The 25,257-nt window shown below is 45.7% G+C and overlaps 1 protein-coding gene across 4 annotated transcripts in view; it reads left to right on the forward strand.

Moving 5' to 3' along the window:
• Positions 1-584: 584 nt before the first annotated feature.
• GATA6 (GATA binding protein 6) overlaps positions 585-25,257 on the forward strand; it is a 29,990-nt gene continuing 5,317 nt past the window's right edge. The window contains exons 1-6 of one of the 4 annotated variants that reach the window (XM_059893917.1): positions 585-625; positions 2,220-3,382; positions 7,703-7,869; positions 12,016-12,141; positions 13,286-13,373; positions 13,466-13,569. In XM_059893917.1, coding sequence (XP_059749900.1) covers positions 2,257-3,382; positions 7,703-7,869; positions 12,016-12,141; positions 13,286-13,373; positions 13,466-13,569 — 1,611 coding nt within the window. In that variant the 5' untranslated portion in view covers positions 585-625; positions 2,220-2,256. The other 3 variants (XM_059893915.1, XM_059893916.1, XM_059893918.1) reach the window with 3 other exon arrangements.

Genomic DNA, 25,257 nt, shown 5'->3' on the forward strand with positions numbered 1-25,257 from the left:
CCACCACGACCTGAGTGAGCCTCAGGGTCCCGAGAAGAGGTCGGGAAAGTTTAAGGTCGGTCACACACAACTGCGGATCTAAAAGCTCATTTAATGTGCAGGGAGGAGCGGGGAAGGCCAGCGGAGGAAAGCACTTTCCCCCCTTATTCTGGGGGGCGCGCTGACCAGGGAGCTGGCACGTCTCTCCCGCTGCGGTGGCTGCGTGGGGCTGTGCACGGTCAACTCCTCCAGCGCCACCGCCGCCCCCCCCCCCCCTTGAGCGTGTAACTGGGGGAGGAGGAATGGGTGTGGGTCGCCAGCCAGGTCAGGCGTTCTGCCACCTCCGCCCCTCCCCCCGGCGTCCCCGGGATCGGCGCCCCCTGGATGGACTCGCCCCTACTCCCAGGACGGTGCTCGCGGCTTAGCCCACACCCGCAGGCTGCGCGGGGCTCATTGTCTGCTCGGGCGGCGCGCTCCCCTCCCCCCGCCGCCCGCCGTCTCCTCCCCACCCTCTTTTCTCTCCTCCCCTAGCTCCCTCCTCCTCCTCTTCCTCCTCCTCTTCACCTCCAGCGCCCAGCTGCTCGCAGAGCGCAGTTCCGACCCACAGCCTGGCACCCTTCGGCGAGCGCTGTTTGTTTAGGGCTCGGTGAGTCCAATCAGGAGCGCAGGCTGCAGTTTTCCGGCAGAGCAGTAAGAGGCGCCTCCTCTCTCCTTTTTATTCACCAGCAACACCGCGCAGACCCCGGACTCGCGCTCGCCTGCCGGCGCCCTCGGCCTCTCTCAGCGCTCTGGAGCCCCCTCCGCCACGGCTGTTCTCCATGCGCAGCGCCCACCCGAGGTTCGGCTGCTTCCTCTCTTGCTCGATCTCTCCTCTTTCCTCCTCCGCACCCCCCACCCGTCGCTGGCCCGTCGGCCTCGGCTCTCCGGCCCTCTGCGGGCCGCGATCGGCTCCGAGGGTTTCTACCTTCTCCACTCCCAGCAGGCACCCAGGTTCCCGGGACACCGCGGACCGACTTCTGGTGTCTTTTCCTCTCCCCGAAGCGCTTATCTGCGCGCAGCCTTATCTCCGAGTTATCTTGGCGCAAAGGGGCGGGAGCCGGCAGTCAGGCGGGCAGAGACTTCTTTCTTGCTATCTAGTCCCGGTCTGTGTGTGGGTATTAATTTTAGTATGGTTATCTGCGATGAGCCCAGGCGATTTGGAAAAGCAGCCCCGAGAAGGCCAGTCCGGCTGTATTTCGCCTCCCTCCTCCACCCCTTCCTTGTCTCCCTGTCATTCTTCCTGCTCTCCCCTTTGGGGTGGCCTCGGCTCCGGGGCGGTCTCGCGTCCCCCCTTACATTTCCCCCTCCTTTTCTCTGCGCTCCGCTCCACCCCGCTACGTCCGATTCCGGAACGGTCTGGCCTTTCCGCGGCTGGGGATGACCGCGGGGTGGGCCGGGGTGGTCTGGCCGGCGTGGCGCGGCCGGCGTGAGTGCACGCGCTGGCGGCTGCAGAGGCGAGCCGTGTCTAAGGTGTGCGGCGCCGCGGGGACGCGGGTTGGGCAGGAGACTCCGGCCCCGCGCGCACCCCGAACTGCCTATGTCCCGAATGTCCGAGACTGCGGTCTCCGCCCTGCGGCCCCACCTTCCAGGGCTGGGTTGCATTTCTCTCTGGGGCTCGCGTTCTGTCTCGTCAGCGCAGTCCGGGAAGCTCTGGGAAAGCCAGTATGGGAGAACGCGGCGGTTTCGTTTTCGGGAACAGGTTGCCTTCCCTGTGCTAATGATTTTCACGCGGGCAGCTCTCATATTGAGGCATTCCGGGCGAGCGACCCCCGTACAGAGGAATGATAAGGCAGCGCCGACACGCACGGCTACTTAAAAAGTTCCTTTGTGTGCCATCAGCCGGGAGGGAGCCACTTCGGGGCGGAAGGAAAACCTCGGCCAGCCTCGCAGTCACCCTTGGGGTCTGGCGCGCGCGCTGATGAAGGATGCTGCGGAGGGGGTGGGAGGGGAGGGCGAAGGGACCCGAGCCGTGCGGGTGAGGGAGAGCTGGTATCCAGGTCCTGGGAGGATCCTGTGGCGGCTGCGCAGGCCCCATGCCCCTCTCCTTACCCACCCTTTGAGCCCGGGGCAGAAACGGGATCTCTGAGAAATCTCATTAGCTAGAGAGGGGAGTGGAGGTGAGATGTTGTGCAGCCTGCGCTTTGGATAACTCCTTTTTTATTTCTCCTCCCGACCCTGTCTCCCTCTCCATCCGGTCTCAGGAGCTAGAAGTCAGCTAGGAGCGGCGCCGGACCGTGGATGGCCTTGACTGACGGCGGCTGGTGCCTGCCGAAGCGCTTCGGGGCCGCGCCTGCGGACGCCAGCGACTCCGGAGCCTTTCCAGCGAGGGAGCCCTCTACGCCGCCTTCCCCCATCTCCTCCTCTTCTTCCTCCTGCTGCTCCCGCGGTGGGGAGCGCGGCCCCGGCGGCGCCAGCAACTGCAGGACACCGCAGCTCGACACGGAGGCGGCGGCGGGACCCACGGCCCGCTCGCTGCTGCTTAGTTCCTACGCCTCGCATCCCTTCGGGGCTCCCCACGGACCTTCGGCGCCGGGGATCTCTGGCCCCGGGGGCGCCCTGTCGAGCTGGGAGGACCTATTGCTCTTCACTGACCTCGACCAGGCCGCGACCGCCAGCAAGCTGCTGTGGTCCAGCCGCGGCGCCAAGCTGAGCCCTTTCGCCCCCGAGCAGCCCGAGGAGATGTACCAGACCCTCGCCGCCCTCTCCAGCCAGGGGCCCGCCGCTTACGACGGCGCGCCCGGCGGCTTCGTGCACTCGGCGGCCGCCGCGGCCGCGGCCGCGGCCGCGGCGAGCTCCCCAGTCTACGTTCCCACTACGCGCGTGGGCTCCATGCTGCCCGGCCTGCCGTACCTCCAGGGGGCGGGCGGCGGGCCGGCCAATCACGCGGGCGGCGCGGGCGCGCACCCCGGCTGGCCCCAGGCCTCCGCCGACAGCCCCCCGTACGGCAGCGCAGGCGGCGCGGCGGCCGGCGGGGCCGCGGGGCCCGGCAGCGCCAGCTCAGCCGCGGCGCACGTTTCGGCGCGCTTCCCCTACTCGCCCAGCCCGCCCATGGCCAACGGCGCGGCTCGGGACCCGGGGGGCTACGCGGCGGCCGGCGGCGGGGGCGCGGGCGGCGTGAGCGGTGGAGGCGGCAGTCTGGCGGCCATGGGCGGCCGCGAGCACCAGTATGGCTCGCTGTCGGCCGCGCGGCCTCTGAACGGGACGTACCACCACCATCACCACCACCACCCGAGCGCCTACTCGCCCTACGTGGGTGCACCGCTGACGCCCGCCTGGCCCGCTGGACCCTTCGAGACCCCGGTGCTGCACAGCCTGCAGAGCCGCGCCGGAGCCCCGCTCCCTGTGCCGCGGGGCCCCAGCGCAGGTAAGGGTCGCGCCGCGGCATGGGAGTCGGGGCGCGAGGGGGTGTGGAGTAGCTACTTGACTTGGGCCCTGTTTCCAGGGCATTCCTGTCTGGGTGCCCGGAGTCTGGCCGCGTTGTTGTGGTGCTTCTGTTTTGAACGAGAGAGACTAGATGCGCAGATATGCCTCAGTGTCCGGGAGGAGGTCCAGGGACTTGATGGATAGTGACTGCAGTGGGCAGTTGGAAGAAATGGGCCCAGGATGGAACGGACAGGGCCTGAGCTTGCTCGCAGACTCCAGTTTGCGTGGGTGGAAGCGTGAGAGTCCATTTGGAGGGTAACTTCAGGAGCGTGTTGGGCATACGATTCACCCTCTCCTCCAATACACACAGTCTCACCCAATTCAACTCTCCCAAGGTCGGGAGTTGCGTGTGTTTTCCTCAAGGAGAGTGTTTAAAGAGGTCCATGGTGGAAAAGGACCTAGTTGATATCTCCCTGACCCTCAGTGAGAGGGAAAGAAGAGAGGTCAGCCTTGTGACTGTCCTGAGGGAAAGCTGGTGCCGGGGCCCTTTTGCTTGGCATCCGCAGGCTGGCGGGGTGTCGGGCTGCTGTTCCCGCCTGCGCCCCCCAGGCTGGGACCAGGGGTCCAGGAGAACTCACACCTATTCTTCCTCCGGAGTTCAGGCCAACAATGTTTCAGTTTCCAATCCCACTCATGCTTTCCATTCCAGTGTCTGGGGGCAGTTTGGAGTGAACTGGGAAAACACAATTGTCAAAATTCCTGCAAATGCCCCATCTTGAAGAGTGTTTGTCCTGCTCTTCAAGGACAAGGGAGGGTGTGAACTGTTGTCTGGCCTGACAGACGCAAGTTGGCTTCTTTCCTCAGCTTCAGCGTTCTGGGTCCTTCTTCGTGCTTTCAGAGGTCTCTCTTTGTATTTAACCTGTTTGATATAACCTGACAGTCTCCTAAGACAAAAAATGGGCTTTTTTGGCCGTTGTTTCTTTGAGGGGAGCTGTGGGAGTCAAGAAGTGGCAAAGATAAGGAGGCACATCAGCCTAAGGTACCCTACCTGGCGCTCTCACGCCCCAGGTCTGGGCTTTGCGGGAGAGCCCTTCACTTAGGGACAGCAAGTCTTTTAGAGACCCTAATTAGTGAGGGTCAAGTGAGGCTCTGCCAGCCTTTTGTTCAGAGACAGCCTGGGAATGCTAGCGGCCTGAAGGTGTGAGGGACCTTATTTGAATTGCCCTCTCTCAGTAACATTGGGCTGAAAATCCCCTCTCCTCTCCCTGCAAAGCTGGTCCTGGAGACCATCTTTATGGTCTGTGTGTAGAGTGGGGCGGTGGGGAGGGCTCTGTTGAAGTTTGGAGACTTGAGAGCACAGAGCCCTGTCACCCTTCCTGCTGCATAGGGACCCACATCTGGCTCCCGGGAGCAGAGAGACAGGGAGAAGGATCTTCAAAGGATGGAAGGGGGTGGTGTTTAGGCTGTGAGGTTTCTGTCAGTCAGGAATCCAGCAGGGAATCCGAAAGGTTGTGTGAGTTGGGTAGGGGGCAGCTCTGCCTGCTTGGCGACGCACCTTAGCGTGACCTCCGTTTCCCTTTGCCCTCTTCCAGCATTACACAGGACAGAGAAGCAGCCCAAAAGACATAATCGGAGTCTTTGGATGTTTAAAGTAATTGGTTTTGTGAGAAAAATCCTTTTAGAGGTGGTAGCGTGCAATTACAGACAGGTTGTAAGTTTTTCAATTTAAACTTAGCCTATCCTTTCACTAATTTTTTTCCTTTCTGGGTAGAACACTGCAAAGTTAGAAAAAGCTTGTGTAGACTCAGAGCATGTTTAAAAAAAAAAAAAAGGAAAGGGGTTTGGGAACACCCAGCTTTTGCATAAAGAGTCTTTAAAGAAGGCAGGAAGCTGCTGAGAATAAGCCAGTCCGGGGGTGGGGGAGATGAATGACCCTAACTTTGCTTGTCCATTACAGGTGTTCCCATGCTAGAGAGACCTCGACCCCCAGCACCTCGCCTCCCGGCTTCCTAACTGATTCTCTGCTTCTCCACTTTGATTTTTTTTTTTTTTTTAAACAAACCATTTTTGGAGGCACTCTTTTTCGAGCAAATGGGCAGGGCTAAAACCTGAGCCCTGAGCTTTCTCAACCTGCACAGTGCGGGGTGGAGTAGGGGGCTGTTCTCTGGGAACCTGCTCCATTCACCTCTCCCTGGTGCTGGTGATGGTGGGGAGTTTTGGGGTGAGTTCTGTCTGCAGAGGCCAGTGCCCTCCCAAGCTGCCGCTGAATTGGGTTCCATTCTCGGTCCTGGGATGACATTCGCTGGCCTTGCCCTTCTCCCCTGAGTCTGTCACTGCCCAGGGCCACCCAAAGCAGCCAGGTTAGGAGACAGAGGATGAATTGGGGGGAAATGGTGAGAGAGCTTCCAGCACAATCAGATTTCGTGATTTATAAAAAGTAGCTTTTTCTTATTTTAGTTATAGGATTGCAGCTGCTGAATGAGGAGTGGAGAAAAGTGTGGAGGCAATGGGAGCTGTAGATTTTACTTTATTAAAAATAAGCAAACTTCCTAAATTTTATTTATCCAAAGTAGACTTGTAAGTTTTGTCTCTGGGTTTTCAGCTGACTAAAGAGATTTACCTGGGGCGTTCACACTGTCTTCTCCGGGACGTCTTTATTGTTCCCAGCCCGGGAGAAGGAGGCCAGGCGTAGGGCTGGGTTCTCCAGGGAATGCCCCAGTTCTCCATGGAGAGGGGCTCTGATAGGTAACATTTTAAAGTCAACAACAAAGACAAATACCTTGTTTAACTTCAGTGTCCTTGAAGTCCTGAGCATTTTACTGATTACCGTAGTCAATAGTGGCTTTTAGGGCGGAGAAGAATAAATCTTTGTGATGTGTTCTAAGTTGCAGTATCCCCATGACAACTTTGAACTCGAGTTATGTGGGAGGCTAGTTTCTTTTAAACTTATTTCTTGAGGAGGAAGGAGACTTGTTTTGCAGGGTAAATAATATTAATGGAATGAAAGATTTTTGTATGTCCAAATCCCATTTAAGTATCTTTACAAAAGTTGATGGTAGACACAAGCTGTAAACTGCTCGTGAATAGAAAGAGAAAGAATAGAAAGGCTTGCTAGCATACTCTTCAATAAACATTAAAGTGTAATGTTTATTTACTTTAAAAATTGATTCAAAAATGCTCCTTAAAGAAAGCCAAATTGTAACATTTAAATTTTCTGTAATATAAATAACTCTAGACTGGAGATAATTTAAAGTCTATTTAAAAAGTGCTTGATAACCTATCTCATTTTAGATAATTATTCATATTTAACTGATTCAAGGGGAAGTAATAAATGTTAAAACCATTTACTCTAATGGCTTCTTTAGAGTAAATTAGCAGGTTTAGGTTAATTGTGAACTCCGGAAAACTAACCAAGTAGCCAAATGACAAATATAATTTAAATAGATGACATAAGTTGAAATTTTAGCGCAGGAAAATAGGAAAAAATTTATTTAGCATCGGGACAGTCCCGAGTAATTTTCTGAATTGGTAAAGCATCAACCATTTGTAGACGTTTTGTAGATTGAAGCAGTAAGACCCACTTTGAAATCATAATATTTTAGTATTTGGTCCTTGTGGCATGAAAATCAAGCTTAACATTTATCTCTGTGTTTATTAATCTCTTAGTGATATCCCCACCCCCTGAGGAGACCTGAGTCATTTCTAATTAATTGGCAAAAGTGCCCAAGAACAGTATTTCTAATTTCACTTGTCTATTTTTTTACTGAGGAAGAGGAAGAGTAGTAGATACAGCAAATACCTTCAAAAAGTTAACTTGAGATAGAAGTAAAGAAGACAGCCTCACTTTGTCCGGGGATATTTGTGGGTTAGGGCAGGGGTCAGTGATCACTGTTAATATTGCAAGGCTTGCTGGGGTTTGGCAAGTGGTATATTGTAACTATGATGGATTTCAGTTTTGAAAAGCTTGGGAACAGCCGGAAAGAAGGGGTCAGAGGACCCAAACCGACCTCCCCACGGCTCAGCTCTGAGGTCCTTGGAGACAGTAGGCAGATGATTCGGGCCGGGCTTCCAGCTCTGTCTCCGACTGCCCTGGGGTTTGCACTGGGCGCGCCCAGGGGTGCAGAAGTATTGGACAAAGTGTTGGTCAACAGGTCGATCGCGATGACATCAACAGCCGGCTCCCGGCCGGGCCGCCAAGCAGAAAGCACGGTGGGGAAGGCCGGCACTGGGGCTCGGGGTGCTGGGGTGTCGGGGAGGCCCGCGGAGACGGACGGACGGACGGGCGGGCGGGCGGGACCTCACCGGCTTCTCGTCCCCGCAGACCTGCTGGAGGACCTGCCTGAGAGCCGCGAGTGCGTGAACTGCGGCTCCATCCAGACGCCACTGTGGCGGCGGGACGGCACCGGCCACTACTTGTGCAACGCCTGCGGCCTCTACAGCAAGATGAACGGCCTCAGCCGGCCCCTCATCAAGCCGCAGAAGCGCGTGGTGAGTGCGAGCGCCGCCCTCCCCTGCGGCCCGGCCCCAAGCGGCGCTCTTCCTCTGGGGCCAGGGTCTCCCCGCCCGGCCCCGCCCGGCCGCACCTGTCCCCGCGGGGGCACCCGGGGCGGGCCGAGCGCCGGCCCGAGCGGTACGCCCGGTTCTCCGGTGGTTTGAGCGTCCACGAGCGCAGGTCCCGAAACCTGAGACCGGGGAACGGAGACAGCCCTCCCCCCAAATTTACACAAGGAGAGTGACGTCCTTAAATGGAAAAAAATAAAATAAAAGAAGGTGTAGTGTGCTACCATCTTTTAAAAGTACCAAAACTCCCTATATTTACAAATTTCTAGATGTACTTGTAAATGCACTGAAATAGTTTTGGAAGGAGATAATAAGGAATGAGTAATGTTAGTAACCTCCAGGGAGAAAAACTGAGGCTACAGCCCCAGGTCAGGTGAAGGAAGGAGATTTTTTTTCACTGTGGACTCTTTGGTCTGGTTTGGAGTTTATTCTTGAAAAAAATCATGCTTCTTTGTAACGTGCCCCCTCAAATGGATATGACAACAGCGAACCCACAGTCCCTTTCTCCCCACAACCTCATCCTCCTGGACCCCTTTGACTCTGTCCCTTCTACCTCTGGGCCCCTTCCACCTCTTCTCGGAGCCAGACTAGTTTTAGCTCCAAATTCCATCCGTCTTTTGGACTGTCCTTGAGTCGGGTGAAAAATTTATTTACTCTAACCTTTGTTATTTTGAAATGTGGCTGTTCAGAGAACTACATAGAACTTGAGAAGAAAATGCAGTCTGCTTGTTTTTTGCAAGTAGAGGATTTTCACCATCCCGACACATTTCACTATGTTTTATTAAAGTGTGGTTATTCTGATTTTCTTCAGGGATTAATCTCTTATTGTCTTGTGTGTTGTTAAGAAGGAAAGGGTATTTACTGCTGTAGTGATTGGAGAAAATACATGAAAGCTTTCACAAGCCCCACCGTAAGGCTAACATTTGTTTAGCTAAGCACTCATACTCTAATACCTTTTAAAGTAAAATATTTTACAGTTAGATGCCAGACATCTTAAGTATCCAAGTAATTTATTTAATTGTTATACTCTAATTAGCAGGAACAAATGCTACACATGTTGTTTGTGTTAAATAGATTAGAGTGAAATTGCATCACAATGTAAGTCTGACACCTTAAAGAGAAGCAATTAGTTTTATGGTTGTTTTGTTTTTAATGCATTTAAAATAAAGTGGCCTAGGTTAATTTAATGAGTGTATGTGTCTTAAACTTGGTACAGTCTCCCACAGCTTAAACTTTTCTTCAAAGGGCATCCTTAACTTCAGTGCCTGACTCCCTGTGGTTTTCATTTTTCTTACTTGCATCATATAAAAAGAAAAAGTACTGCCGGAAAATATTCCAAGGAAGTTCCTTGTTTTCATGTATTAGCCAATGTATGAACAATGAAACTGATTATTATTTTTTTGGAAAGGCGCATTGAGCTGAGTCCAGAAGGTAACATTTTCTCAAGATTGAGCAAAAAAACTGGCAGAATTTAGGTTCTAGTGGCATTTTAAATTTGATCTAGTAACATCCATATTTAGATGGCGGCATTAGTTTTGTGCACTTACCAGTAAAAATAACTGTTAACAGGAAAAAAACCCCAGTTTTTAACATCTCTGAATCTATTAGTTTTCCTTCTGTGTAGCAGGTGTCTTGGCAGTGACCAAGGTCAGCCAATGTGCTTTGTAAATGTGTTATAAATGATACCAATTGAAGGGTGTGTCTATCAATTAGTTCTCCTTGTGGGCTTCTTATTTATTGTTTTGCTGGATCTAGTTAGTTCTCAGAATGTTGAACCCAAGTTTGTTTAGCTAGCAGTGCAGAACCAATCACTGAATTTGAACTTGTAATACATTGCAAAATAAGAGATTTATGGTGTAACTTGAATTCCTTGTCAGTGATGAATATAGCTGAGATCACTTGTTACAGGAACTTTTATAACCCACTCACCTTCATTTCACATGTTTATGGGGACTGGCTTCACTTATGATCTGCAGTTGACAGTCATAAAGTTCTTTGTTATAATGGCAAATTCTGATAACAAGTTTGCCTCACATTGGCTCCAAATTCCACTGGAAACTGTCATAAATGACCTGTTTATAAAATGAAACTTCCTGTCCTGATTTCACATTTATGAAGAGAAAGGAGTGCTCTTCTGGGAAATTATTTTCTTTTAACCATAAAGAAAAAAAAAAAGCCCTGATGTGTAAGATTTTATGTTTTCATCATTTTAACAAGCAATTTCCCAAACAGTTCTGTCAGCCAAACATATTCATTTCAACCAAAAGTCAAATTGATTCTTTCTTAGCACCGATTTCTTAAAAAGGTGGCAGTACTAAAAGGCTTCCCAGTGTCTCTTTGGTTTTACAACTTGTCTGTAAAGAGTATGCTACAGCAGTACAACAGGATGTGAGTTATAAAAGCAAAATTCAGTTTTAGCTTTTAAATTTGCCAATGAAGATTTTGGAACTCTCTGTCTTTTAATCTGAATATTCAGTGCATGCTCAGTCTGTGTTTTTGTTGTCCATTCTTTATAACTTCTTTTCTTAAATTAATCATCATGGCCAACTTCCCTAATTCTGTATCTTTCAACTTGCTTTGGTCCCTGGATTTTCCCCATAGCTTTTTTTTTTTTTTTTTTTAACTGAAATCACAGCAGGTTTTTAGTTGCCTATCTAGGTAATTTAAAAGCAAACTTAGATTTTTGTCATTCTAGGCAGGAACTTATACTAGCTTAAATAGCCCCTCTTTATAATTCACACATAATAATTTAGAGGAAATAAATTCCATATAAGGCTGTTATGGGTATAGAGGGAACATAGAAATCAGGGTGACAGACTGTTGGCCTTTTCTGATAAATTTAACCCTTTGTATGAACAAAAGTTGAGTACTATATTGACAGGCTAAATAAAATATAGCAGCATCACCATATATAAGACAATGCCAGCACTAACAGAATGTTGTAAAATTTGCTAATCCTTTGTAAAACGGATAATACAAAAATTCACGCAATAGGCAGTCATGATGATAATTAATGAGATGTATTAAAATATATTTCTTGCCAAAATTTTTGTACATTTTCCAAAATCCATTTCTGTGAATATATATAGACCCTTCTGCAGTTTCTGGTTTATTCTTCTGCACAGATCTGAGAAATAGATTGATATCTCAGTTTTCAGGTGAAGCAGAGACTCCCCAAAGCCACTTAACATGTTGGCAGGCGGTTTGTGACTGCATTTCTTTCTTTCTTTTTTTTAAATAAATTTATTTATTTTATTTATTTATTTTTGGCTGCATTGGGTCTTTGTTGCTGCAGGCGGGCTTTCTCTAGTTTTGGTGAGCGGGGGCTACTCTTCGTTGCGGGGCGCGGGCTTCTCATTGCGGTGGCTTCTTTTGTTGCAGAGCACGTTCTCTAGGCACGCGGGCTTCAGTAGCTGTGGCACGCGGGCTCAGTAGCTGTGGTTCACGGGCTCTAGAGCACAGGCTTAGTACTTGTGGCGCACGGGCTTAGTTGCTCCACGGCATGTGAGATCTTCCCGGACCAGGGATTGAACCCGTGTCCCCTTCGCTGGCGGGCGGATTCTTAACCACCGTGCCACCAGGGAAGTCCCCTAGAACATCTTTTAAAAACAGAAAAAATCTAGAAGTTTCTCCTCAATGAACAATTTCCTCATTTGGGACCAGGTCTGCCAGAGCCTCTGACAAGACACACAGATAGAAAACATTTCTTGTCCAGGAAGCTTGGTTTCCCTTGTGCGAGCAGAATTCCAGAGGAGGGGGCACAGAGAAACTCATTTCTTTACTCTTGTGTCTCAGCCCTCTGACAACAGTGAGTGCAGGCATTGGCCAGCATTGTGACTGCTTTAATCTATGCTAATGGGCTGGAGCAAATCAATCTTATGTATTGGATGGAGCACACTTTGGTCAAGGAAGGTCAACCTAATTACACGTCAAGGTTTTTTTCTCAAGGGACCTCTTATTTGTAATAACCAGGTACATGCTTGTTGATGGCAGGGACGTGATACATTGATGTATGTAGCATATGCATAAAAATCACTTATATGTGTACACTTACTTTCTTGTGCTGCTTTCTAGCCTTCCTCCCGCCGGCTTGGATTGTCCTGTGCCAACTGTCACACCACAACCACCACTTTGTGGCGCAGAAACGCCGAGGGTGAACCTGTGTGCAATGCTTGTGGACTCTACATGAAACTCCATGGGGTGAGCCACCTACTCTGCTCATGTGTATACACGTTCAGTGTCTTGTTTGTACATAGTTTCAGTTAAAAAAATCAGCAAAGAAGAGGGCATAAAAGTGAAAAATCTGATTTTCTATATGTACCTCTGTGACTCGAGGGTCCTGTTAATTATAACAGAAACTTTTATCTTACTCGTAAGAAACAAAAAATACTGCCAATTAAACTGTCACACAAATCCATAGTAAGACATCCCAATTTGAGAAATACTAAAATGTGGGAAAGTGCGTTTTAGAATTGATAAGATGGTAGTAAGCTTTAAAAAAAAAGCTGTAAAGTCGAAGTATAGTTGATTTATAATGTTCTTGTTAGTTTCAGGTGTACAGCACAGTGATTCAGTGATACATATGTGTGTGTATAATATATATATTATATACGTATAATATATATGTATTCTTTTTCAGATTCTTTTCCCTCATAGGTTATTACAAAATATTGAGTATAGTTCCCTGTGCTATACAGTAGGTCCTTGTTGGTTATTTATTTTGTATATAGTAGTGTGTATATGTTAAAAAACTGTACACTTAAAGAGAAAAAAAAGCATGGACCCAACTAGAAATTCACACTAACTAGTTTATACCTTAAAAAATGCGAATGCAATCAAATACATTTATACTATACAAAAGAGGAATAGCTATATTTGATAGCTATAGTTAGATTCTACATTTTAAGGATAGCACAAGATATATATGTCAATTTTAAAAAGAAAATTATCCTTGGTGCATGTAAGGAGAAGAATACATGATCTCTTTGAAATAAAAATATTTATTTTTATTGTACGTATTCAGTGTTTTTACACTGAATGTATTCAGTGTTTTTACTCTGTAATTGAAGTTGTTTAAAACAATAACCATTAAGTTGAAGGAGTAAGTTCTCCCTGGCAAATCACCCTCCCTGTTTTTTTTTCTGGAGGAATCTCTGCATTTGATGGGGAAAGTGTAGTCTTTGTGCAGTTCGAATCTACGAAGTGTGTGCAAAAATTGGATTGACATTTATGCCAAGTTCTTTTAAATGAGGGCTTTCAGTACTGAGGTTGTGTCTTTAGTTAGTTTGGTTTTTCTTCAATATAATATTTATTAAACTCATGGCCTATGTGAACAATTTTTTAGGTGCCTCGACCGCTTGCTATGAAAAAAGAGGGAATTCAAACGAGGAAACGAAAACCTAAGAACATAAATAAGTCAAAAGCTTGCTCTGGTAAATATAACAAAATACTATTTGACTGTCAAGTATTTGCCAAACTTAGCAGAGTATATGTATATTTATGACGTTAATTTTGACTGTTGCAGGTAATAGCAATAATTCTGTTCCCATGACTCCAACTTCCACCTCTTCTAACTCAGATGACTGCAGCAAAAATACTTCCCCTACGACACAACCGACAGCCTCAGGGGTAAGTGTTAAAACAGTATAGACTCCTTCTAGGCTAGTGGGTTGCTCTCCCGGTATATTATCTCAAATTTTATCTTATCTGGTAGTACAATAATCTAAACCAACAGTTCAGTTTTGTTAGCTGATACCTAAGAATAGTTTTTAGAGGAAATTACATTTAAATGTCAACAAAATGACAAACTTAAGTACTTTACAAACCTCTTAATTAAGATCTACATCATTTTTTTATGGTTAAATTAACCCAAGTAAAGGCAAGAAGTTTTGGTTTGAAGTGCTTTAGATTGTTTTATTTCCAGGTTTTTATCTGAGTTTATATATGTATGTATATGTATATACATTTCTAATGTATATACGTGTATTATGTATTTCTAATGTAGATCAGGAAAAGTACCAGCTCAGTGGTTTTATATATCCCAGTGCCCATGGCATTTAAATTGCTTTTGCTTATCTTATCAACTCCAGCCTTCTTTCTTCTCTTCCTTCTTTACATTAAAAAAAAAAAAATCATCCACCCAAAGCAAAGCTCATCACAATTAGTCATGTGATGTGCTGCTGTATTCGCTGATGTTCACCTAACAGTCCTCTGCTGGGCTAATGCACCTTGATTGTACCCAGGCTTATTTCAGCCTGGTGATCAGCCTGTGAGCAGTTCGGTTTGTGCGTGATTCGCGCCTCTGAGGACAAGGGTGCCTGGGTCTTTGTGAAGATCACAGACTTCGTTTCAGTAAAGCTGTAATTGAAACTCAGTTCTTCTCAAATGAAGAGCACTTTCCCACCCTAGCGTTTCCCAAATTTACCTGGAATGCCCTTTTAAAATGACCGGGCCGCACCCTGGTCCTCAGCGATCCAGGGCCCGACCTGTGCGGCAGCATTTCACAGCCCCGGGTGAGGATTACACTGAGACTGGTTTAGGACGAAACATTAGCATTAAAATTCCTACTTAGTAATTCTTTTCTACATTTAATTTTGCTTTATTTGGGGTACTTTGAAATACTACAGATTCCTGGGCTCCACCCTGGATTTTCTGAGTCAGCCTCTCTGGGGGTGGGGCTTGGAAATTTGTGTTTTTGAACAATCGCCACAGGTGAAATTGAAACTACTGCCCTCGAGGTGTCTTTGAACCAGGAACCACGGAGCTGGTATTTTTACTGGCTTAAACAAACAAAAATTAAACATTAAAAAAAAGTTGTTAACTGCTTAAAAGTATATTTGATATTTTTCTTTGACTCCTCCAATTCAAACTCTTTTGGACTCTTTTTCTTTAATGAACAAGAAGTTTGTTCAGAGTTTCCAAAGGGAAAAAGCCTTTTTGCTGTTTTTGTTTGTTGCAGACACATGTTCTTAAAGAACGTTTCTGTCCTTTATAAAGGTGAACTCTGGTGAATGACTTTTTTTACAGGAGGGTAAGATGTAACTTCAAGGGTCTAAAGTGGTAAATAGAAGTTGTGAGGAAATGAAAAGGTCAATATTATTTTAAAATATCCTTTATTGTGCCCTAAGTCCTCAGAAGCAATTACGCAGCTTAAATCAGGCGAAAGGATGTTCTGGTTTTCTGAAGCGTTGAGGGATCAGCTAGGGTTTCAGCCTCAGTATCTGTCTCCTGGCTAAAAAGTGGATTGCTGCCAGCTCCAGCTCACTTTTGTTGGCACTACTGTCCAAACTTAGTGTGGCAAAAGCTAAATTTGAATGATAAATGGCACAGAAATAGAGATATTTGCCCAACAATGGGCTTTGGAACCTTAGTGGGCGGAGTCTGTTTTGCCCTTGTGGTTTTGTGATGTAAAATTTCAAAATTGGCTATTTGCAAGTCCAATCAATTTTGCCCTCCAGGGGAGGAACAGTGCAAAGGCAGTGACAGAGTCAGGCCCAGGCTTGTCTGGAAGAAGGACCTTGGGAGTCCAGCAGCTTGTCCCACGGCAGCTTTGGTGTCCCTGCATCTGTCTCTCACTTGGGACCCAGCATGCCAGGGGCGGCTCGTCGGCCAGTGCCTTCGGATGAAAGGCTCCGTTTTCTACCGGAGGCCAGGAGGCAAAGCAATTTTAGTATTAAAAAAAAATATTTTAAAAAGTACTTTAGAGATTGGGGGAGTTGGAGAGCAGTTCCTTACAAGGTCTTTCGCTGCACGCTCCCCATCACTCCCAGAGCCCGGGCAGCCTCTGTGGGAACCAGCGGTGTGAGCGGAAACTGTCCCCTCCAAGGATAATTGTAGCAGACTCAGTGGTTTCCCCAGGAGTGCCAGTGTGTGTCCGTTGGTCCCTGGACACTTTTCAGACCCTCCTGGGCCGGCTGGTTCTTCGTGCGCGTGGCTAGCGTGGCAGCGGCGGTGCCGTGAAGAGCCTGCTGGAGCCGTTATCTGTGAGCAACTGGCAGAAGCATTTGTGAAAGGCGTCTGTGTTGACAAAGAAGTGACATTTTCCCATTTTGGTCCCAGTTTATCACGTTGGAGGGCAGCTGGCGTTGTGAATGACTGCTTTATAGGATTTTGTGAGCGCTGTAGGTGAGGGGGATGTTATTATATCCACACAGCAAGGTTGGGTCCTTCTTCGGCTTGGCGTTTAAAACCTCCAATGATGATGGGTCTGCCCCGTGGATCTCCAGCGGCCCCTGTGACTGACGGGGTGGAAATTAGTCATGCAGGGTTGTCCTCGTTTAATAGGGACAGCCAAGCTACAAAACAAAGGACAATCGTAGGCATACTCCCAGTGGAACAAGGAAACGGGCCACAAGCTCTACTTAGAGACGTAAATGGCAACGCACCTGCTCCTCCACCTTTCCTTAATGACTGTGATTTAAAGCACAGAGACCGTTGCAGAGACCGTATGAGACTTGCTGTTTTAATTCCCCTCTGAGAAGTCAGCTGTAGGAGATCACCAGTAGGCATTCCTAGAGGACTTCTTTTAAGTTCTGACGGCCCTGCATGTGGGCATATTCCGTGGTGGTACTATCGTGACCTGGCACCTGAGCAAGCCTGGCTGGAGCTGAGGATTCTGGAGCACACGAAAATCATTTTTGCACTGCTCTGAAGTCTCATTTTGTTGACTTTGTGGCATGTCTTAGCTTTCTGTACGTGTTGCTCCTCTGTGTTTTAACTAGACCTCTGTCTCATTTCTTCTGATGGTCATCAGGTTGCTGACTCTGCTCCCTTGTGATTCAGTTTCTCTGTTGCAGGCTGTGCAGGTGTGGTGTGTAAGTTTTGGAGGTGGAGGGAGGGCAGTTCGTCTCCTGTGTGAGAACAGGAAGACCCGTTGCTGCTGCCGGCAGGCTGGTGTTAAAATAGCCCCTGTCTTGTTCCTTTGGAATTCTTTTTTTAAATTATTGCAATAAATGATTTATTTGCTTTCATTTATATAACATTTACTATTCATTAGACCTTATTATTTTTCATTTTTCTTTTCCTTATTTTCTCTGTATTTAAAAATTTTTTTTTAATTATTTATTTTTGGGGGCCTTGCCATGTGGCATGTGGGATCTTCCCCGATCAGGGGTCGAACCCGTGACCCCCTGCGTTCGGAGCGAGGAGTCCTAACCACTCGACCACCAGGGAGGTCCTATCAGAATTTTATAATCAGTTTCTTGTATGGAATTCTTTGTGTTTGTTAAGAAATGTGTTGAACTTAATTTTTGATACAGTTGATTAATTTTGTGACTTTTGAACTTAAAGATAAATTTCCTCCCAATGTTTTTTTTTTTTTTCATTCAGTCTGAAATCTTCTTTATCTGTAGATTTACTGAAAAATGTTTATTTAGTTGACCTAAACAGACATCAGATTTTCTTTGGCATTTATAGGCTCTGTGGATTGTAAGAATATTTAAATTTTTCATTGAATTCCATTTATTGACTGATGTTTTATGTTTGTTGTTATTAGGAGGCAAATATGGTAACATTCTATTTCAGCAGTTCCCAAATAAGATTTAATAAGTAGTCTCTATATATTCTATCCCTCTTAGGACTTGTAACTAAAAATTTGTAAAACTGGGGAGGATACTTTACATATATACACACATATATAAAATGCGTATGTATATTGTATATATGTATGTAACATATAATATACAAAAACTTTATAATTCATCCCCCAATTTATAAAGTTATCTCTTAATTTTCTTTGGGACAGGAAGGATTAATTTGATAAAGTGAGCAATAAGACAATGGCTGAGGATAAATAAATCACTGAACATATTTTGCCTGCCTAAAAGTAGTTCTGTAGATAATTATTTAACAAAAACTAAAGCCTACTTAAGTCTATATTAAAACTGCAAATATAATGTTGAAGTCATCATTAAACATATAATGTTGAAATAAATGGAGATGAACTCCATCTGACTAGCCCTTGCTTTATGGTCATTGTTCCATTTAAGAAGCATTGTGCTACGGGATGCCCTGTTTTCAGTGTAGTAAAACAAGGTCCTGGACATCAGATTGTTGGTAACGTGGTGGTCGTGGTGGGGACACGTGTGTGTAGACAGATCTTCCTGCTGGTCAGATTTGAAAGTGTTTTAAATGAGCAACAAAGTTGGGAGTCGAAAGTAGGGAGCCGTGAGTTCTGACCGCAGGGTTGGAAATGGCTTCTCAGAGGAGAGGAAGTTAGAATTAGTTGTGTAGGATTTTTTGCGGGGGGAAAAATCGGGATAGCGGTTTCCAGGAAGAAGAAGAGCATGGTAACTATGATGCTTCAGGGACATAGTTTTAGGAATTCAGTGTGGCTGGAGTGTACGGTATAAAAAGCCAAAGGCAGGAGCTGAGATGGATAAATTAGGTGGAAGGCAGATATTTAAAACTGTTTCAAGTCAATTTTAAGTCAGCCTTAAGTAGGGTCCACACTATGTTCATTTCTAAATGATGGACTTTCTCTAACACCCACTGTGGTGTTTCTGTCCAAAAATGTGTTGTCATACTCCAACAATGAAAACATCCTTAACTGGGTGCATTTTGATAATTGATGTGAACAAATGCTAGCATGCCTGTTTGTACATTTTACAAGCAGGGTTTCCTTTCACAATTAATAAGGAAAACTACCTCCTTGGAGCTGGTGATGTGTCCTGACCTGAGGGGCTCCTTGGGGCAAGATGGTTTCAGGGTGGCTGCCAGGTGACCCTTCCAAATGGAGATGTGTTAAGGATGGTGTGTCTAAGTGTAATTCGTTTCCTCACTTTGTGGTTTGTTGTTGGTGACAGACAGCTTCCACAGAGAGAGAGGCAGGCATCCTTAGACTGAGACAAGGACCACATCTCAGATTCCTCTCTGGCTGGTTCTCTGCCTTTGGGTGGGCCTTGCCCATGTTTGGTCAGTTTCTCAGTGTTGAATAGGTATCTTCATTCCTGCCTCATTTATCCTTCTGGGATGCTCTGTGCCTAGCGGGACCCATTTCCCTACTGCAGTCAGTCCTAGGTAATAGCTTTATTCAATGACCTTGTCAGAAGTAATACCTCTGAGCTGCATGGTGCTAAATCTCATGCTAGAAGTGGTTTGAAAGAGTTAAGTGCTTAAGTGCTCCCGAAGCTGAGGGGCAGTGATTTAGGGACTGACATTTGTTGGGATATCTGGATGTCTTTATAAGGCCTTCTGAAGAAAGGTTAGGTACTTGGCAGGTTAATATTTTATATTCTTTGTATAGATTTTATTTTATATGTTAATATTTGCATCCTGTGATGAAAATTGGAAAACATTGCTTGAGTCACGTAGCTTATTTCTTTATTAGCAAGTTTATATTCCACTGTCTTTTTCTTTGAGTAGCTGAATCACTTTGGATTTACTTGACACTATGAATGGTCACAAAATAATAACTTCTATTATTATTAACTATTTCTGTAGTAGTTAAATACTTGAAAGGAACATTCGTGAAGGACCTACATACAGTATGAGTTGCTTTCACGCAGGGGAACTTGAGTGTGAAGAAGAGAAGATTCAAGAGGCTGCTGGAGTGGGGACCAAAGTTCCTGCTTAACTCTTTTTTTTTTTTTTTTTTAAGATTTTTAGAAATTTCATGTAATGTCTGAAACATTTATATTAACATATTTCCATACATATTTCCATACAAGTACAAATATAAGATTTTTAGAAATTTCATGTAATGTCTGAAACATTTATATTAACATATTTCCATACATATTTCCATACAAATACAAAATTTTTTTTTTTTTTAAATACATTTATTTCTTTACTTATTTATTTATTTTTGGCTGTATTGGGTCTTCGTTGCTGAATGCGGGTTTTCTCTAGTTGTGGCGAGCGGGGGCTACTCTTCGTTGCGGTGCGCGGGCTTCTCTTGTTGTGGAGCACGGGCTCTAGGTGCATGGGCTTCAGTAGTTGGGGCACGTGGGCTCAGTAATTGTGGCTCACGGGCTTTAGAGCGCAGGCTCAGTAGTTGTGGCGCACGGGCCCAGTTGCTCCGCGGCATGTGGGATCTTCCCGGACCAGGGCTCGAACCTGTGTCCCCTGCATTGGCAGGTGGATTCCTAACCACTGTGCCACCAGGGAAGTCTCCCTGCTTAACTCTTACCTTGAATGTTCCACGCTCACCTTTAGGGTACTTGAGAGCCAGGCCTTAGTGGATTAATTACCGTATGGTTGCTTTGGGGGAGTTTCCTCTCTTTCTCATACTTTCTCATAAGATTGTGGCTGTAGGAAGGCCGGAAACTAGCTTCTGTCAAGTACCTTTTAAGTGCCAGATGTTTTATGTACCCTTTCTCTTTTATTCCCAATTATCACTGTACAAATGAAGTGTTTTTATTTACATTTTCCATTTGGGGGAGTGAGACCCAGTAATAGGCCCAAGGTTATCAGATTAAGAGGCAGGGCTTGGGTTTGGACGCAGGTCTGGCAGAGGCAGAGTCAGTGTTTTTACTCCTATGGCATACTGGATTAATATGCGATAGTATATGTGCTGCTGAAGCTTTTAGAGAGAAGAAATAACATGTTCTTTAAGAAATCTGACTAATTTTGGTTAGTAACTTCAGCATCAAGTACAGCTAGGAAAATAGCACTAGAGAAGTGATTTTCTCATGACCAAATACACAAGGCACATTGTATAAATTTTCTTGTTAAACATTATACTTATCAATAAAATGTATTATAATTCTAAGGCTTTGTTAGTTGGGTGACAGAAAAAAATAATAAGTAGTAAAATTTACTGTTGTTGATGTGCATGTGATGGTAAAAAGTCTCCCTTAAAATATGAAATACTTTAAGATCGTGGTATTTAAAATCCTTCTGATGGTGTGATTTAAACCCATACACAGTGAGTGCCAAGTTAGTTGGAACTTTTAGAATGTCCAAATTGCCTTCAATTTAATTTTTACAAAATCATTAAAAAAGCATTTCTTAAGAGGCAAGTGTCCATTTTCCCCCCCAGAGTTTATAGTCCAAGATACTTTTTTCTAAATGAATAAAAAGAGTTAAAAAGGCATTAATCTCCCACGAGGGTCGGCGAGAGAGTTGCACTTAGGTATTATTATTGCCTCATTTATAAACCAGGATCCGGAGTGACTCCGTAAGGTCATAAGACAAGCCCGCGTTGCAGCCGGGGCTGGAGCCGATGTCTCCCACCTCTCCCAGGGAGTTGGCAGTCATCACAGTTATTAATATCCCACTCGCCACTTGCTGCTAGCCATGAACATAAATATTTTGTTGGCATTTTATCTTCACGCTCCTTACGTGCCAGGCTCCCTTTCTTTTCTTCTTTCACAGACCCTTCTAATAACTCACTCACGTTCCTGTCTGACCACATTGGCCTTCGCCGTGAAAGTCACACGTCACCCTGGCAGGGAATGTGAAAGCATGTGGAGTTTGCATACTTTCACTTTGATCTGAAGGCCTTTTCTAGACTTCCCTCTTTTTTTTTTTTTTTTTTCTTGTGTGCGTGTGCGCGTGCGTGTGTCATGGGGAGGATGGTGATTAGAAATACATTTACTACATTAATATGACAATGTCCCTGTATGTATATTAGGAAACAGTAAAACTGTATTGCTCTTTAAATAGTTTATAACATATATGTCCACCCAGTTTATCACAGGACTGTGGTTTGTTTAATAACTGACTCATTATCACAATCTGAAAGGCAGAATACTAGGTAAAGAATAAGTGTGGGCTGCCTTTTCATATGGCCTCAAGTGAGAAGACTTCATCTCAGAACACAGCTTTTCTTTGCGGATTACAGATGCTTTGCAGTTTTTTTGTTCCCCCTGCCTCTATAAGAATATACAAAAATTGTCACAAAACATGAAATAATGTTACGGAAAACACGGCCAAATTTAAGAAATCTGGCTTAGGATACTCTGAAATGTTATTGTTAAATGAATCTTCGAAGAAAATGAATTCCTTTACTGGAACAAAAAGTAATTTATTATGCGTTTCGTGGGTGTCTGCCAAAAGAGTTACTAGCAATATGAAGATCTAATGGATATGAATTAAATACAATCTGTTAACTCTGTTTAGACCTATTTGTTAATTTTCTCTGAAACTTTAATAATTAAAAAAAGCATCTCCAAAGATAGGTGTTGACATATGTGATCATTCGTGATTCAGCTCCCTATCATATCAGGGCCAGTACTCAAAAGAGTTTGTGAGCCAGAGCAAAAAGAAATTATTTTATTGACCTCAGATTTTAAGAAAGCTTTGAACAAATAACAGGTATTGATTTCAATGTCATGTTGGAGTCTTCTGAGTGAACAATTCCAAGTCATTATCTGATGATATTTAAATGATAATTTACTTGGTGTACTGCCCCTTTTGGTAGTTGTTAGCGTGGCATGGTTTCACCAGAGCTGGTGCACACGCTCCAGAATCATATTTTTATCCTATTAAACACGAAATACTTTTAATTTAAAGCTCTCATTATGTTTAGTCCCTTGATTCGTGGTGAAGCCTGAATACGGTCTGAAGTTTATCCTGGGGGTTCACGGATTAGCAGCTGGAAGGAAGCAGTCAGGCAACCAAGCGCTAGCTCCAGCTCTGTGTGTGACTATAGCAAACTGCCAAGGTTTTCCTCCTTCTACTAAAGGGGAAGAGTAATTCCTACCATCTGGTCCTTAGGAGTGTAGTGTAGCATAAGTGGGAGATGCCTGCAGACCACTTTGAAGCTCAAGAAGAATAGCACTATTTAAATATGACCTTGGAAGTTAATAGCGATGTGCTTTATTTGCATGGCATTTTTTTCATCCCAAGACATTAGACATAAATGTCATTCCCTTTCTTAATGGGGGGAATTTAGAGATGTAAAGCTATTGTGTTAACATAGTAACCATGTTCAGATACTTGTATTTCCCTGATAGCAACAATTTTTCATTCGTTATGATTCTTAGCACTTTCATAATGCCTTCTTGTAAATGCTGCTTGGTTCTTGGACCGTGGTCTGCTTTGTCTAGTAGATATGGCCAGAGGAAGATGCTCATCTAAGCTCCTAAAAAGCCAGTCTTTAATAAGATCATAATCCACCAGGTTTTAAATCTTACCTCTGGATCTTTTACCACTGAATTTGACTAGAATAAAGCCATCCATTTTGATTCATTTCCGAAGATAAACTTTTTCTTTAGTAGGCCAATGACTTCAAGTTGTGGGACAAACCCTTCTTCTTGCAATTTATATTTGTACGTCAGTGTTTTACTGATAATCCCAGAGTACTTATAAACTTGGGGCCATGCCTTTCTTTATCACAACATGCTTGCTGTGTGTATGTACGGATGCATAAAACAGTTTGCTTCTTTGTCCAGAGTAGAGTGTGTGTAGGATAATTCTTTCCCTCCTTGAAGAGAGCAGCATCCTGGCTATGGATATAATCCTGCCAGCTCAGGCCCAGAAGGGGCACGAGGGGTCAATGGGACAGCCAGTGAGCTCTCGTCAGTAAGGAATTTGTTTGCTAAATTACAAAAAAATAAACTATTCTGCTAAACACTGAGTTGGGTCATCGGCTGAGGTGACCGTGACTCTCTCTTCTTGAGCTTTATTGAGCCGTTGCGGGAGACTTAGAGGGTTTTGTTGTGATTGATGGTTTTCACGTGTCCTGGTGGAGACAGAACCCGTGTGTGTTTGTGTATCTTCCTAGTGTTACCTCCTCAACTGTTGGGTCACTTTTGTGTCTGGTCCTTGTCCCTCCATCCAAACTGAAATGACCTTGGTTTTTAGAGTGGAAGTTAAGGTTTATCTGAAAGTATTTCTCCTTTGTTAGGAACTTAGACTTAGTTTTTAATTTTTCTTTTGAGGAAGGATGCTATCAAACACCACAGAGTCTAACCTAGAGGTGAGAGAAGAGAGCTTTGGCAGTGAGGGGCGGCTGGCTTCCCCTCACACAAGGAAAAGCTGTAACCACAACTTGCTTAGATGTGTAGGAAGGACAGACCAGAGGCCATGGAAGCTGACAGCCCGAATCCAAACTGAGGAGGCAGTGTGATCATCTTCAAAATCCTGTGCTCTGGGAATGATCACTCACCCCCCAGCCTGCCGGGGGGTGCCGAGGTTTGTTTCTCCAGATTGTGAGGCGGCATTAGGAGAGATTATAGCATGGCAGGCAGACAGAGCACACCCCAGCCGACTCCTTTTTGGTTTTCTTCCTCAAAACTGAAATTCATGTTTATAATTCACAAGCCAGAGCGCCTGTGTACTTCTTCTGGAAAGGCTGTGTCCTTTAAGGGTTCCCTTTGCTCTGACGTGTCACCTTTCCAGAGCTGCTTCATGGGTATCGTGGGAGGCTGTCTCTGGGCCTGCCTGTAATGGGATGTGACAAGTAAAGGAAAAGAAAGAACTGACATGGTTGGTGAGCCCCTTGTGAGCCAGACACGGCTGGGCAGGCTGGGCATCAGCTAGATGAGCTCATCAAGTCAGAAATCCTTGACTTCTAGATACGTGTCCGAAAATGAGCGGAAGGCTTATTTTCACAGCAGAACAATCTGGGTGATCCAAAGATCACTGTGCTGCCTCACAGGCCAGTGGAGATTTTCCACGTCCAGGTCTGCAGCCGCGACTTGTCCCTGAAGTCATTTATTCCTTTAGGAGGGGGGCGTCCGGCCAGTTGCTGTGGGTCCCCCACCTGACCCGGCCTGCTTGCGGTGCTAAGCCCGGCCTGGGTCGGTGCTGATAACACATTCTTTCAACAGGAAGTGCCTCCATTTTCAGTCGTCAGTGGGAGGGTGGAGGCCGATAAGCTGGGAGTGATAACACAGAACAGATTTCTGCCCCACCCTCGTCTTGCACTTTGATCAGAGAAAGAGCCAGGACCTCGCCTGTCAGGAGCTGCCTCCCAAAGAAGGAAGGATGGCTCGGCTGTGGGCGTTCGGCGCACTCTCCTCTACTGTTGTTCAGGAACTTTCGGGGGATTAGGCTGGTTTAGGTTAGTGACGTGCCTCCTTTGGCTGTGTTGAGATGTCTGCGATCTGATCCTTTCAGGGATTTAAGTAGACGTGGGAAAACCTTAACCAATTGGCATTTATATTGGTGTGTGTGTGTGTGTGTGTGTGTGTGTGTGTGTGTGTACTGGGTCCAGGGTCCTAATAAGTTATCTCTGATTTTTTTCCCCCAGATTGAACTGATTCTTGAGAGGTAGCTCTTGAATATCCCCAATGAAGGGAAGGCACTTAAGACGACAATGTGACAAGCCAGGTTTCTTAAGGAGAGTTGTGCTAATTCTAGTCTTCTTCTGCTGTTAGAATGCCAGTTTCAAGAGCTCAGGTTATACTGATGCACCCATCTGTGTACTGT

Source organism: Balaenoptera ricei, chromosome 14 (assembly GCF_028023285.1).
Source record: "Balaenoptera ricei isolate mBalRic1 chromosome 14, mBalRic1.hap2, whole genome shotgun sequence".
In the NCBI taxonomy this organism is placed as follows: domain Eukaryota; kingdom Metazoa; phylum Chordata; class Mammalia; order Artiodactyla; family Balaenopteridae; genus Balaenoptera; species Balaenoptera ricei.